This window comes from Crinia signifera, chromosome 4, assembly GCF_055691185.1.
Source record: "Crinia signifera chromosome 4, ASM5569118v1, whole genome shotgun sequence".
Taxonomy (NCBI): Eukaryota; Metazoa; Chordata; class Amphibia; order Anura; family Myobatrachidae; genus Crinia; species Crinia signifera.
In genome coordinates this window covers 263,224,668-263,239,491 of record NC_139220.1, presented here as the reverse complement: position 1 = coordinate 263,239,491, position 14,824 = coordinate 263,224,668, and the positions used below count along the sequence as shown (strand labels likewise).

The 14,824-nt window shown below is 45.3% G+C and overlaps 1 protein-coding gene across 1 annotated transcript in view; it reads right to left on the bottom strand.

The window, feature by feature from the left end:
- Positions 1-13,626, bottom strand: part of RAB11FIP1 (RAB11 family interacting protein 1) — a 31,953-nt gene extending 18,327 nt beyond the window's left edge. Inside the window, exon 1 of the mRNA XM_083184474.1 lies at positions 13,074-13,626. Coding sequence (XP_083040600.1) covers positions 13,074-13,423 — 350 coding nt within the window. The 5' untranslated portion in view covers positions 13,424-13,626. The remainder of the gene's footprint in view (positions 1-13,073) is intronic.
- Between the last annotated feature and the right edge of the window lie 1,198 nt (positions 13,627-14,824).

Here is a 14,824-nt window from a genome sequence, read left to right as displayed (position 1 = left end):
AAAAATGAATGGTCCCCATGTTACAGTGTAAACTACACCTATGACTGGCAGGAGGAGCAGGGGCAGGTAACATTAGTGGTCAATATCGGCAGATCCCCTAGTCGTGTAGTGTGTAAGGGGCTTAATGAATTGAGATTAAAGATTCCCTACATCAGTGGTTCACACACTGTGTTCTGTGGCACCCAGGGGGCTTTGCCCTGGGTTGGTGGTCCAGGATCAACGCAAATTATTTCTGGTCAGTTTAATAGGCAAAACCTCTATATGTGGCTTCCAATCCTAAAATACATGGACAAACCGAAGCAAATCATGTCCCTCACCACATAACAGACCCAAAGGATGACATATAAACACAATTTACTTGGGCCTAGGGGTGCCAGGAAAGGAATACGGACACTCTAGGGCTCCATAATTCATAAGAGTTTGGGAACCGCTGCACATTTAATTGTAATGGCGAAACTCTACTGTTTGTATTTTGAATTTTTGGGTCTTGCAAGGCTGCGGCTACACATCACTGTGTAGCGGTTCCTGCTGTGGAACAAGCAGCCTGTACACAGGCTGTTACACAGCTGGCCACACATTAGCAGGCAGGCGCAGCCATCGAATCCTACTGCAGCATGCCGCAGTAGGGCCGGATGGCGCGACGATGGCATTTCAATGTACAGATGGAGCCGGCTCCATCTTTGCAGTGGATGGAGATTCTACTGTCGTCCACCGCCAGCGGCCGGCTACCGCCAGGGGCGCACGGGACACTCGCGCACCCCGTGGCTATGGAGCTTGGTGGGGGTCCCTGCTGCTTCCCCCCGTCGCCACCAGTCCCCCTTGCCTCCCTGGCCCCCCCCCGGGATGGGCAGGGAGACGCTGACCAGCCGCCGTGATACTGGGACGTGTGTGCAACGCATGCGCGTCCCAGTCTCTATCGCCGGCGCTCGCCAGTGAAAGGCATCTGCCGAGCGCCGGTCCAAAGATGGAGCCGGCTCCATCTGTATATATTCACGCAGTGCGGCGGTACACACGTGAAATGCAGTCTGGAGTGGGCAGATCCTGTACTGCAGGATCCGGCCCCACTGCTGTGTGGCCATGCACAGCTTGCTTGCAGGTGCAGTGTCCCCATCTGAACGGGTCCCACTGTGCCGCCACAGCCTAACACTAATCCCATTTTATTTGCAGCTGGTGATTAGAACATGGCGATTTTGTACTTAGAGACAAAGTTCTAGGAATATCATCCTAAAACATTGCTTCTTTCATATTTAGAAACAGGGGCACTTTAAGAACGTTTCCTTGTGCATTCCTCAAGGGGTTTATGTGAACTTTGTCTAATTGCCTGCTGGAAGCATAGGATAAGCACCGCCAACAGGATTAAGATTGATCCGGCTCTATGGAAGTACCCAGAATGCCGAGACATTCTGAAAGAGTTAATGATCCTAATCTGTTAAACCATGCAAGAAAGGCTGGAAAAACCTGTAGCACTTCATTAGCCTATGACAACCTATGGCTTTAACACTGGAGTTGACCAGTACAGTAAGATATTTGGCATTGTATAGATGCGTAGGCTTTATTACTGTGCTCATTAACCATGAGAGAATATAGACAACAAACCAGTCATCAGCATTCCATAGACACGTAACCTAAACTAAAGCAATGCAGCAGGGCTGTTGTAATTATCATTAGTATATATCTGACAGACCTCAAATCATAATAAACCAGTCCCTGCCAACACCTACAGTAAGGAGTGCCAGGACTGCCATGGGTACGTTGTACAGGGTACACTGGTAACTGTCACAGGAACACCCATCACAAGAACATCCAAATTGTTCTGTCAACACTGTGCAGGACAGCTCATTCACCCTGTTATTATCTCATACAGGGCAGTTGTTGGAATTGTGACCTCTGTGCTACCATGGAGCATGTAAACAGACAAGACATTCTCCTGCCTGGGCAATAATCACAAAACCACACTGCAACAGCACTACATTGGTTAATTGTTACTGTACAGATACTGACAAAGAGAAAACTACTACCATCACATGTAACAGACAAATGGATTGTAAGTAGGATCTCAACCAAATCGATGCAATGGCGTCCTTCCTCATAATGGGGCAGATGAATCAAATATTCTAAAGAGGATGGTACAGAAGTGTTCCATAGCAAGCTATAAACGTAAAAAAGCAAGCATAGAACGTAAAACACAATGGAAATTGCTGTGCCATATAAACAACTGCTAATAAATAAATGCACTAAATAAAGCATAAGGAAAGAAGTATGAAGCAGTGAATAGAGTGGGGGAGTTGCCCATGGCAATCCATCAGCTGCTACATATCATTTTATAGAATGCACTTGATAAATAATACCTCAAAGCTGATTGGTTGTCACAGGCAACTTCTCCACTTTTTTTTTTTTTTTTTTACAACTTATGTACATCTCACCCGTGGTTACAACTTAATGGTTACTATGGGCAAATTCTCATCTTTTTGGACCTATTTATAAATAATTGTCCCTCTTAATATCAACAGCTTTGGTGATGGCTACCTTCTTTTAAAACTATAAAATCATTACAAATTACCATTTAAATGGAAATAATATTAATATCACAATCCACAAATCTGTTACTGAACATAATTTCCATAAACTGTTAAAGAATTTTTAGGGGTTTTTTTTGTTTTTGGTAGAGATTTGTGAATTGCACAATACGGGTGATGGTTTGGGTTCCCTCTATACCAGGGGTTCCCAATCTTTTTTGGTTCACGGCACCCTAGAGTATCAAAAACATTTTCATGGCACCCCCAGGCCAAATTTTTATTTATTAGATTGGGTTTATATGTGATTCTTAGGGTCAGTTATGTGGTAAAGGGCAGGATTTGCTTCTGTTTATACACATTTTATAATTGGCAGCCACCAGCACTTGTTTTGCTCATAAATAATTAGCCATTAATAATTTGAATTGGTCCTGGATCACCAACCCAGGGCACCCCTGCTAGTGTCCTGAGGCACCCCAGGGAGCCACGGCACACAGTTTGGGAACCACTGCTCTATACATTTACTAAAGAAAATATTCCACCTGCATCAAGAACAGCTTTAATGCTTTTTACATAAAGGGTGGTACCCTATTAGCAGTGGTGACGTGTAGTACAACTGCTAATAGGTTAAAGGTTAATCGGGGACTATCCTATTAGTCCCAATGCAGGCATCCTTCCCCCCCCCCCCCCCGATACCTGCTTTTATCAGGTATTCGGTTTCTTGTGGCATAACCCCCGATAAGCAGCACCCAGGACCCGCAATAATATATATGATCTGGGGACTAATTGGGGCTGCTAATTAGATTCCGCGATAATGACCAGTCATTAATCGCAATATTTATATATTTATTTCTTTTTAACAATATAAAAGCACCTTTGTGGTGAAAATTGGAATCCCGCCACTTTCTCCCTCCTAGAAAGGGAATCACTCCAATATTTGGAGACTAATCTGCGAAGTACGCAATATTGAAACTATTGCTGAATTTGCGCCTAAAAAAAAAAAAAATCTTAGGAGGAACCCTACTGTTTACCTGATAGATATTCTTCTAAGAGAATTAGAAACCTTATACTATATTTTAGAATCAGGTTCTAACCAGGTTTAATAAACACCGGAAGACTCCGGGTCATCTCGGACACACATATCCGAATACAATTCTATATGACCCGACTTTGATGGGTACTATTTTCAAACTCAAGATCATAAACCCCTGATGAAGCCTCTCACGGAGGCGAAACGCGTTTGGTCACGGTTTAAAAAAAAAAAAAACGTTCTTCAAAAGAACAACTTGAAGTGTATCATTCTTTTTTTTATATTATTTTATACTGTATGGACATTACAATCAGAGGGCACTAAAGACACTAATGTTTAGATAGATAATAGAAGTATGGCATTTCTTGTCTAGTTAGTAAGAGAGTTCTGAAATACAGGAGAAAAAAAAAAAAATATCAAAAAGGGAACGTTTTTCTTAGTTCCCAAAATTTCGACATGATTTTCGATCAGATTGCATTTCCACTTCTTCCAGTAGATGTAGTCATAGTAAGCAGAATTTTTAAATACGGGAATTTCCAGGCAAGTAAGGGGGAGGCATAGCCTGGTTTATAAATGCAGGAGAAGGTGTTCCAAACCCCATACTGTACCTAGCTTTTACTCACTAGGAATGGTGGATGCGATCAGAACCTGAGACCAACCAATATGCTCAGAAATCAGGGGATCAGGGTAAACAGACAGAAATATATGAGAACTACAGACCGTCACTTTGCTGTAGTTGAGCAGGTATAAAAATCACAATAAAATATACATACAAGAAGTCAAATATTACGGCTATGTTTAGCACACTCTGTCCAACTGCGACAAAAGAGGGTATCATTTCCTCCAAGTACTGCAACCCTAAGTTGGTTATGCCAACAGGTCATAGTACATAGGTGGATAGATCTCTTTTTTGCCATAGAACACTAGGGTGGATTTAAAAAGTCTAGTTATCAGGGATGTGTAATTTGTTTTTCCACAGTACAGAGAAGTCTGGTTGGAATTTGTAGAGGAGGGACTCCTGAGCATAGTTCAATAAGTCAAAGGCATGATAAGCCTCCCAATGTTACTGGCAAACAGCTTAGTGCACGGTACTCGGAATTATGCAGGCAGGTCAAATGGTGCAATACAGTTTTAATGAAAACCAGGAAGTATGCACTTGAATACACACACACGCACACACAAATGGCAGAATGATATCTTTCTGCCATGAGTCCCTTGCTCATAGGAGTTTCTAGTCAAATGGGGGGTGGGGGTCCAATTACCTGTTAAAACATCGGGAGTGGAAAAAAGACAATTTCCTTGGTGTTTTGCCGATGTTTTGTTTCCTGCAACACAGCCTTGCACTAATTAAAAGGTGGCACGGATGGTGCAATGGTTACAGTTACTGCCTCACTGCAGGGAAGTCATGGGTTAGATTCCCACCATGGCCCCAATTGTGTGGAGATTGTATGTTCTCCCTGTGCTTGCGTGGGTTTCCTCCGTGGAGTCCAGTTTTCTCCCACACTCCAAAAATATACTGGTAGGTTAATTGGCTCCCAACAAAATGAACCCTAGACCACTTTTTTTCTCTCTCTCACTCCCCACCGAAATAAAAATAGTTTATTTTATTACCTTCAATATGGTCTAGTAAGTTACTTTTATAACAGGTTTTCACTTTGGGTGGGATGCTCCAACATCCATCTCCCAACTTCGCCGGCTACTGCATTCATAATAATATGCACTAACATATGCGATTGAGGCAAAGGACAGCCCTTGCAATAAAAGCTGTGCTTTGCGATGCTGCTCCAGGGCTGGATTTCCGGGTCAGAGACCCCGGAGTCCCTCTGCGCATATGCACAGTGATGACAGTGGCCATGGGTCATGCTGGGAGGGATTTGTGACAGATCCCTCACACAGCGCTGCGGACAGAAGCCCATAGGCTTCTATAGGGTATCTTTTTCTGGCGGTACCCCAGCGGAGGGGCTTTAGTGCATACATTTGGGGTCGGGACGCACAGTTTGAGAATGTTGCTGTCAACAAAAAAGTTGGAAAAGTACAATGAGGCTTCTACATAGCGCAAGGCGTTCTGTCATACGAGTGTGACGTGCGTTGTGCAGTTTACAAGTTCACCTTTCTAAGAAACATAAAAGTACTAAATGTACTCCGTGGAAACAGTTGGTGTGCAATGCACTATGGCAGAACAGGCAGCCCATAAATAAGCACTGAGCACAAAGAAATGAGGTATTATGATGTAAAGGCAACAGGAATGTGGACAGACCGGTTGCCTACATAGGATGGGACTGTCCATTGTGCAATCTGTATCGGCAGATACCGGGAGCTGGCTCACCTCATGCGGTTACAGAGCAGCTGATTATAGATCACTAAAAAAGCCCGTACAAACATAGATAACTTCAATGTACGGTCTATTTATAAAAACACAAACACACACCTTTAACACAATTATGTAATACCTATACATATGGGCATATAGAGGCTCATTCAGGTGCAGTTCTTGCTGTTGCTTTAGTTTGCCGTTTATATGCTGTGTGGGCAGAAACTACAGAGCTTAGGTAGTGGCCATGCTAGCACCCTGCACATTTTCAAAACCTGCGCAGTTCAACTTCCTGCCTGGAGCATCGCTCTTTGCTTATGGTGTCTATTACAGTTATGGTAGAATCTACCTGGTGTCTGGTGTCTACCAGGTAGATTATAGGCAATGTCTAGGTCAACCACCAATGCCAATGGTCGACAGTGACTAGGTAGACACACACATATACATACACACAGCATAAAAGTCTGTTCCTATTATGCCCCTTTACGTATTTTTACCGGTTTTTGCTCTTCAGATGTTGGAGGGTATGCTTTTACCCCTCCCAGACATTGTGTCCCTATTATTTCTACACCCCATTGTCACTGTGTCCCTACACCCCAGAGCCATGCTGTGTGTCCCTACGCCCCAGAGCCATGCTGTGTGTCCCTACGCCCCAGAGCCATGCTGTGTGTCCCTACGCCCCAGAGCCATGCTGTGTGTCCCTACGCCCCAGAGCCATGCTGTGTGTCCCTACGCCCCAGAGCCATGCTGTGTGTCCCTACGCCCCAGAGCCATGCTGTGTGTCCCTACGCCCCAGAGCCACAATTTAAAAATAAAAAACAATAGGTGACAGTAGAGAAAAAAGCACAAATATATATATTTTTGAGACAATTTGTAATGATAGCAAAGGAAAGGTTTCGTTTGCTGTCATAGGCAAGTGACAGGACCAGGGTGGTGCTAGCACCGTGTGTCTCTACATATTGTCACATATGTGAGAAGAATACTTTGGCTTCATTGAAAGTAATAATGCAGATTTGTTCTGACAAACGGCCTGGAGTCATCTTGTTTCCCGTCTGCAGTAGTCACATAGGGTGTGTCTGTAAGGTAATGATTACACAGAGGGCAACCATCGCACAACTGTATGACGTCTCCTTACCATTAGATCAGTGCAGTGCACCAAGCACAAATTAGGCCTATAAAAGTGTACATTTATGCTATAAAGCTAAATAAATAATCGTGGCCTTCCACTGAAACATTTTTTTCATCCCCCCTACACATGGTGCAATTTTGGCTTACGATTTGGACTATAAAGTTAAAATCATAAGAAAATGTAGCCATAATTGCACAGGTTTACCCTGCTTGCAATACCGATGTGTGGCCTAGCAAGGTCTGCATTGCATGGAAAAACTTTGGATTGTGACTAGCTCGCATACAGTGTATTTGGCCATGTAGCAAGCATTGGCTCCCTGCACTTCAAGGCGAAACTGCATAGTCAAAATTGTCCATGATCGCAGGGCTGCGAATCTGCCTGCCTCACCAGAGTGGCTACCCACCCCTGTTCTTAGTGCGTGCGGGATAATCGCCAGGGCTGCAGCCCTGTGTTCAGAGCTGAATCATACACCCGTGTGTCCAGTTAGGTGCCAGTAGTGTCCACATGATGCAGGCTGTGGGCAGTAACAGACCAATGCACAGTAAGGATTACAGCTCTCCAAATCACCCCACTGTAATAAGAGTTCCTCATTTCTAAGTATCTATATCAGGATGTGGGATCTGTGTCTGCTCGGTTAGAAGTATCAATGAGGAATTCTGCACGCTCTGCGTGTCTGTGGATGAGGAGTGGGACACAGGGTAATACATTATAATTGTACAATCAGCTGGTTGTAAAACCCTGCCCAGTAATTTGGGCTAGGATGTCATTAACAACACAGGAAATGTAAGTGCAAGCACACAATAATAGCCATATCATCTATAAATAGACTTTAAACGCTCACGCTTTGTTAAAACTATAAGTGTTACGCAATGCACTGTACTCTTGCAACAAATGACAATATAGAATGTTCTTTATGCTGCTCGGTTGCACAGTACATATGGAGCATTACGGTAATTCTGGGAAGGATTCATGCTCATTGGTACCAGCAATCATGACTATTATTTTTACCACTACGGAAAGCAGCATGTACACTGTTTAGGGAGATTTATCCACTTGATACAATGACCCCCTACTTATGTGGTGAGGAGCATGTGTTCGGTTCCTTAAGGGGCCATTACAGATCAGATGAAGGTTTTGCCTGGTTTTAGAACATTATTCTTAACAATCCTAAACTTGCTTCACATATGCCCTATTTCAGACCTGTTAGCAAGGCTGCAATTTTTGCGGATGGACAAAACCCATGCTGCACTGCAGGTGGGGCAGATGTCAAAATCGCGACAGGGGGGTGGGGGGAGAACATGGATTGCACCCCACCCTTGCGGTCTCGCTGCGCTTGCCACGCAGCGGGCCAGGTGCCTCGCTACACTAATTTATTCTCCCTCTATGGGTGTCGTGGACACCCATAGAGGGAGAAAGTGTCGGGATTTCGGCGGTCGGGATTTTGAACGCCGGGATTATAACTGCATCCCGTGCAGAGAGTTAGATTTGGGTGAGTTATTTTGTTTCTGTGCAGGCTAAATACTGGCTGCTTTATTTTTACACCGCAAGTTAGATTTGAGTTCACACCTCATCCAAATCCAACTCTGCACATGTTACATCTGCCTCACCTGCAGTGCAGCATGGTTTTTTTCCATCTGCAAAAATTGCAACCTGAATCAAGCCCTAACTACCTATTTGATCCTCCAACATTAGCCCTGTTTCCTATCGCAGGTAAACTAGGTTCTGACATAGCGGGTCGACAATCACGCCATCATCCACTATCTCTAGGTGTCAATAGTTGACAGCATCGTCGACAGTAATGAAAGTTATACACAAGCGTTAGATCGACGGGAATGTGAGCAACAGTCGGTTGAAACAAGTCTTTCACTTTTTTCTTTCTGCAGCCATTATCACAGAACAAGCATGGTCATTCAGCAACTGCAGCCTTTTGTTCTGAAGCTTTACTTAAACCTATGATTAAATTATGGCATGATCTGGTTACCCCTCTACGACAGGAGACACAACCAACCTTCAGGTAACTTAAGATACGTCTGAGGACCTACGTTAAGCTTCTGTGCATACATAAACATACTGCTCAGGGTGACTTTGGCCTCCCCTGCACGAGGTGTACTGTATGTTCCCTGGCAGTACATACACCTGGCTGTGCTGCAATTGCGTGCCAGCATCACAGGAGAAACAAAGACATTATACATTAACCAGCTCTCTATAGAGCCTGAAGTACCAAAACACTCACAATGTCTATAAAACGCCCCACTGCTTGCTGATCATTTCCACCTTCATTATATAACCTTCCCTTTTCTCAGTCACTTATGTCATGTCATGTATACACAATCTGTGGGAGATTATTCTATTTTAGGACACAGGCAGCAAGAAGGGAGTAGGTGATGGATAAATCAATGACAGGGAGGCATAGACACTGATCTATTTTAATTCTGAATATTGCTGCAAATCACTATAAACTGCCCACTTACAGGTGAACATAGAGATGACCAGTGCGCGTTTAGGTTTCTACATCTGTATTTTGAAGTGATAAGCATCAATATACTTATTTTCTAAGATGGCCCCTTCCCTGCACCAGAGCCTACTATAAAGCAATAATCTTTACCAGGGCTCTGTGGCTTTTTGTAACTATTGGCCTGATCACAAAAGCAAAATCTTTCTCAAATGGGCAAAACCATGTGCATGTAACATGTTCAAAGTGAGTTAGATTTGGGGGTGGGGGGGTATTTTGTTTCTGCGCAGGGTAAATACTGGCTGCTTTATTTTTACTGTGCAATTTAGATACTAGTTTGAACACATCTCACCCAAATCGAACGCTCGCACATGTTACATTTGCCACACCTGTGGTTTTGTCAATTTGAAAAAGATTTGGCTTTTGTGATCAACTGTGAATAAGGCCCATACAGTAGAACGAACATTAAGCAGCCTCACCCATGCCAAAGCTGCTGTAGAAGGAGTAGTCACATAGGAAAATGTTTTTTGTGCCAGCATTCGTCCGATTTAGTGGCCGATTTGCATGCTATTCCATCCTTGCACACCCCCACTATCCAAGTCAGCCCGAAGCGTGGCGAGTGGATGCGGTACGCGTCCTCCAGACCTGTTCATACCCCCACTATCCACGTCGGCGGGGAGTTGATTTTATAAAGCGTGGTGAGCGCAGAGAGTCACCGAACCCGAAGCGTGGCGAGCACAGCGAGCCCCGCAAGGGGACGCGTGAAACGATCCCGAAGCATGGCGAGCTTGACGTGTATTCCGCATCCGCTCGCCACGCTTCAGGATAGTTTTCCGTGTCCGCTCGCCACGCTTTATAAATTCAACTCCATGCCGACGTGGATAGTATGAACACAAAAATGTGGGGGGCTGGCACAAAAATATTTTCCTCGCCACGCTTTGGGCTAACTTGGATAGTGGGGGTGTGCAAGGGTGGAAATTTCGCAGTTTTGCGGGTCCTCTAAATGCTGCCTGGCGCCCGCACAAGTGACCGTCCCCCCTTTGCACGCAGGGGTAAAATCAGTCGATGGTCACTGACCATCGATTGATTTTCCAAGCACTGGTGTCTTACATCTGCGAGCACCCTGTGCGGAAAGCGGGTAGATTACTTCCGCTGACGGCAGCTGCCCAACCCCCACACCCGCGTCACTGCTGTGTGTGAGCGGCGGGCGAATAATCAATTTGCCGTGCCCTCTTGCACACAGAGGCTGCGCGTGCACATAAATACTTAAGTGTATGCACAGTCTCTAAAAATCACTCCCCTGTGTGAACGCGCAGAGGAGCGATTGAACTAGAATCACCCCCATAGCAGATGCACAGTACATAGCACATTTGTCTTGTAGCTCTAAATAAGGCCCTACATAGCTAAATCGGTACTTGTGTAGTTTCCCGGCACCACTAAATCGCATGCTATATGGGGGCAGATTTATTAAGCTTGCGGAAGAGATAAACTGGAGATAAAGCGGAGAAAAGGTAAAAGGAGATACAGCTGATTGGCTGGTGCTTTATCTCCTTTTACCTTTTCTCCGCTTTATCTCCAGTTTATCTCTTCTCCAAGCTTAATAAATCTGCCCCTTAGTACCTGTTCATAACCCCACTATGGCATGGATTTGATTTTATATAGTCTGGTGAGCACAGCGAGCCACCACGCCCGAAGCGTGGCAAGCCCCGCATGGGGACACGGATTACTTGACATGTATTCCACAGCCCCTCGCCACGCTTCGGGCTCAGTGAATACATGTCAAGTATTCCGTGTCCGCTCACCACACTATATACAATCGGGTGCCGGACGGCTCCTTGACAGTCAGGATTCTGACAGTCGGTACTCCAACATCGGAATCCCGACTGCTCCCTCGTGGGGGTCCACGACCCCCATAGAGGGAGAATAAAATAGGTGGCGAGCGCAGCTCGCCACCGTGCCCGCAGCGTGTCGAGCCCGCAAGGGGCTTCATTGCGCTCCCCCCGCTATGCAGTCGGGATTCCGACGTCGGAGTACTGACTGTCGGAATCCCGACTGTCGGGGTATTATACCACACCCATAAAATCAACTCCATGCCGTAGTGGATAGTGGGGTTATGAACAGGTGCGATATCAGGTGGCGCCATGAAACTACACAAGTACCGCTAAATCTGCTCACAGGAAAGTAACATACTAAAGCCCCGTACACACGGGGGGAGATATATTGCTCAGCAATGTATTGCCCAGTGTCTCCTTTTCATCAGCGACCAGAGATGGTCGCTGATGAAAGGGAACATCTGCCGGCGGTGCCGCAGAGGTAATCAGCTGGTCGCAGAAGCAAGCTCCTGCGACCAGCTATTACAATGGGGCTGAAAACGGGAGCGTGCACCCGGCGATTTATCGCAGGGGCACACTCCCATCACTGGCAATATGGTCGCCTGCGACCATATTCCCAGCGATTATAGTCCCTATCGCCCCCGTGTGTACACAGCTTAACACTTAAGTACAGAAAGTTGGCCTTATTAGGGAGATTTGCCATAGGACCATGGAGCATTTTAAATTGGTTTGACATTCTTAAACAAAGCATAGAATTTAATCCAGTCCATAGGGAATGATTATTGCATGGTTCACATTTACATTATGAGAAGTATGGGGTGCAGATCTGCATGGGACATTGTCATTCCAGCAACAACTAATGTTCAGTCCAATGATGCTGGTCACTTTATGGTTTACTTGTATGAACACTGTGCAACACCCTTCTGTATAAGAATGCTACTCCATACATCAATACAATGTAAATATTTTAAAAAATTTACACCAAAAAAAAAGAAAAGAAAAAAAAAGGATCTGCATTAATGCTATGTTTAACCACAGACCTGTATATATTAGGGGTGAATAAAAAGTTGGCTGTGCAATCATTTACTGTAGAACAACCCAATTTATAAAATATACATTTCCCCTTTGCATTGCATGCTTTATTATTACGGCACTAATTTTGTTGCTGCCACCTCTGCCAGGTGAAGCGCTCCCACAGCTTTATGGAGCGTGCTGTGCATATTTCTAGATAAAACAAATTACGCAACATATTACTATGAACAAATACTGGGAAGTGTGGGAGTCAGACATAAGATGTACACACAGGGCTCTGCAAACTAATTGCCTCTGCATATCAATGCATCAGCAGTTTCTTCATGATAAAATAAAATGAGCGCGTGAGTTTCATATGACTGTAAAAATAAATACTATGGATCATCAAAAAGTTTCTTAACAACCTGTCACACACAACATGTTAAAGCATGCCCCATATAAGACTTCATACAGTATGAGGTCATGAATTATACTCACAGGCATGGGTAACCTGTGGTTCTGCAGCTGTTGCTAAACTACAAGTCCCAGCATGCCTTGTCACCGTTTTACTATTAGGAATGCTAAAACTGTGGCAATGAATGCTGATGCATTTTAAACTTAGCAATGATACAATACATTGTCTATATTTTGCTACATACTGTAATATCGTAAAAGCCAAGTCTGCTACACAATACATACTAGGTGACAGACATAAAAAAAGCTAGTGAGAGGAAGGAGCACAATACAGTAGGCAGGATGGCCGGACAATAACCTTGACCCTAAACAGATACTCACTGAAGATTTTTCCTGCCCTTGTTCTGGTGCAGCTCCCACAGGTTGAGGTCCAGCTGCCCCAGGAACTTGTCCATTCCCACCAAGGCCCGGTGCATAACGATGACCCTCACAGTGCAGCGCTCCTGGTTGTCATTGTGCAGCAGGGGTACCTCGAAGGTGGCTTCTTCCTTCCAGAGCGGGGCCAGGCTCTTCTCGGCCACGGTGGTGGAGTACTTTTCCTTTCCCAGCTGGATGAAGGCGTAGGCATCGTTAGTGCCGGCTTTGCCCTTGGACCTTAGGCCTTTGGCTTGGAACACTGTGACCTGGACATGGGTGGGGAACCAGGTCTGTGACTGCTGGGCTAGAGACATGGCACCGACACCTGCTGCTGGCGACGGCTGGGACAAGGGAATGTGTGGGGAGCGGGGCGGGTCGGCTGCTGGGTTATACACTATGCTGGGGGTGGGCGGTACTCCCAGGGGAGGCGGCCTCTCCCTGTCCCGGCTCCTCCCGGCACCCAGAGACTACCTGCCCAAAGCGTCCTTCTGTAGCCGAGCAACGGTGCCCTCCCGAGTCACGTGAGCAACGGGCCAGCCAATCAGAGAGGCTTTAGCGGGATAGCGCAGAACACCTTTGTCATCAAATCAACGTAACTTTATTGACAGACGAGAGAGAGACTTTGTGCATCATATATGCAGCTTTCGAGAGAGAGACTTTGTGCATCACAGATAGCTTCCTCCCAGCCAGTCTGGTCACTCTTCTGTAATATTCGCTGCTCCACTCCCCGAATGTCCCCCAGCTGCTGTCTCCCCCGGTCTCTGGAGATTTCTGAATTTGTTAAAGGCCAGTTAGGAAGTTCCAGAAAGGTGATTGTCATTTCAGAAACAGAATATACCAGGCCACCCTGACAGAGTCATGTTGACAGGTACAGGGACTCTTTAAGGACAGCTGAGGCTTGTAGTTCTAAAACAACGATTTAACTAGATTTATCCAGCATGCTGGATATTAATCGCAGGGCTATAGCAAAGCACTGGGCTGCGCATCACTATCGCAATGGCCCCTACACACGGAGTGATGTAGGGGCATTTTCTAAGCAATCTAATCAGATTGCTTCGAAATTGCCCCATTACAGCTCAGAATGTCACAGAGCAAGATCTGCATCCTACAGTATACGTATGTTTCGCCCGTGGTGACTAATAGCACACTCTCATTTTAAAAAACTGATATAAAAATGGTATTAGTGACAGAGACACCCACCGCATAATATACAAAGACACCATATAATATACAGACATCAACATAAAATATAAAAGGACAACCACCATGTAGTATGCAGAGACAACCTTTGAGTCCATATAGTATACATACACTCCACCTATAATAATGTATAGGAGCCTAATCCTAATTCCCCCTCCACTGCAGCCTGACCCAAACCCTCCCTGCTAGGGCTTAACCCTAGCTCTCGAACCCTGATGTATAAATTTAATCCCCAACATTGCAGCCTAACCTTGACCCTCCCTTGCAAGTTGCTCCTAAACCTAACCTCCTCACAGCCTAATGGTGTGTACACACAGTAGATATGCCGTGCTATGCGAGTCCCGATACAATCAGATCATATCGGGACTCGCATAGCACGGCATGATGCATGTAGAGGCACAATTTTGACTTTATAGTGCAGATCTGCACTATATAGTCTTGGCTGCCCTCTCTATTTGACAGCTGACTTACACTCACACGGGAGCACGCATCGGCAGCGCATCACAAAGCACACA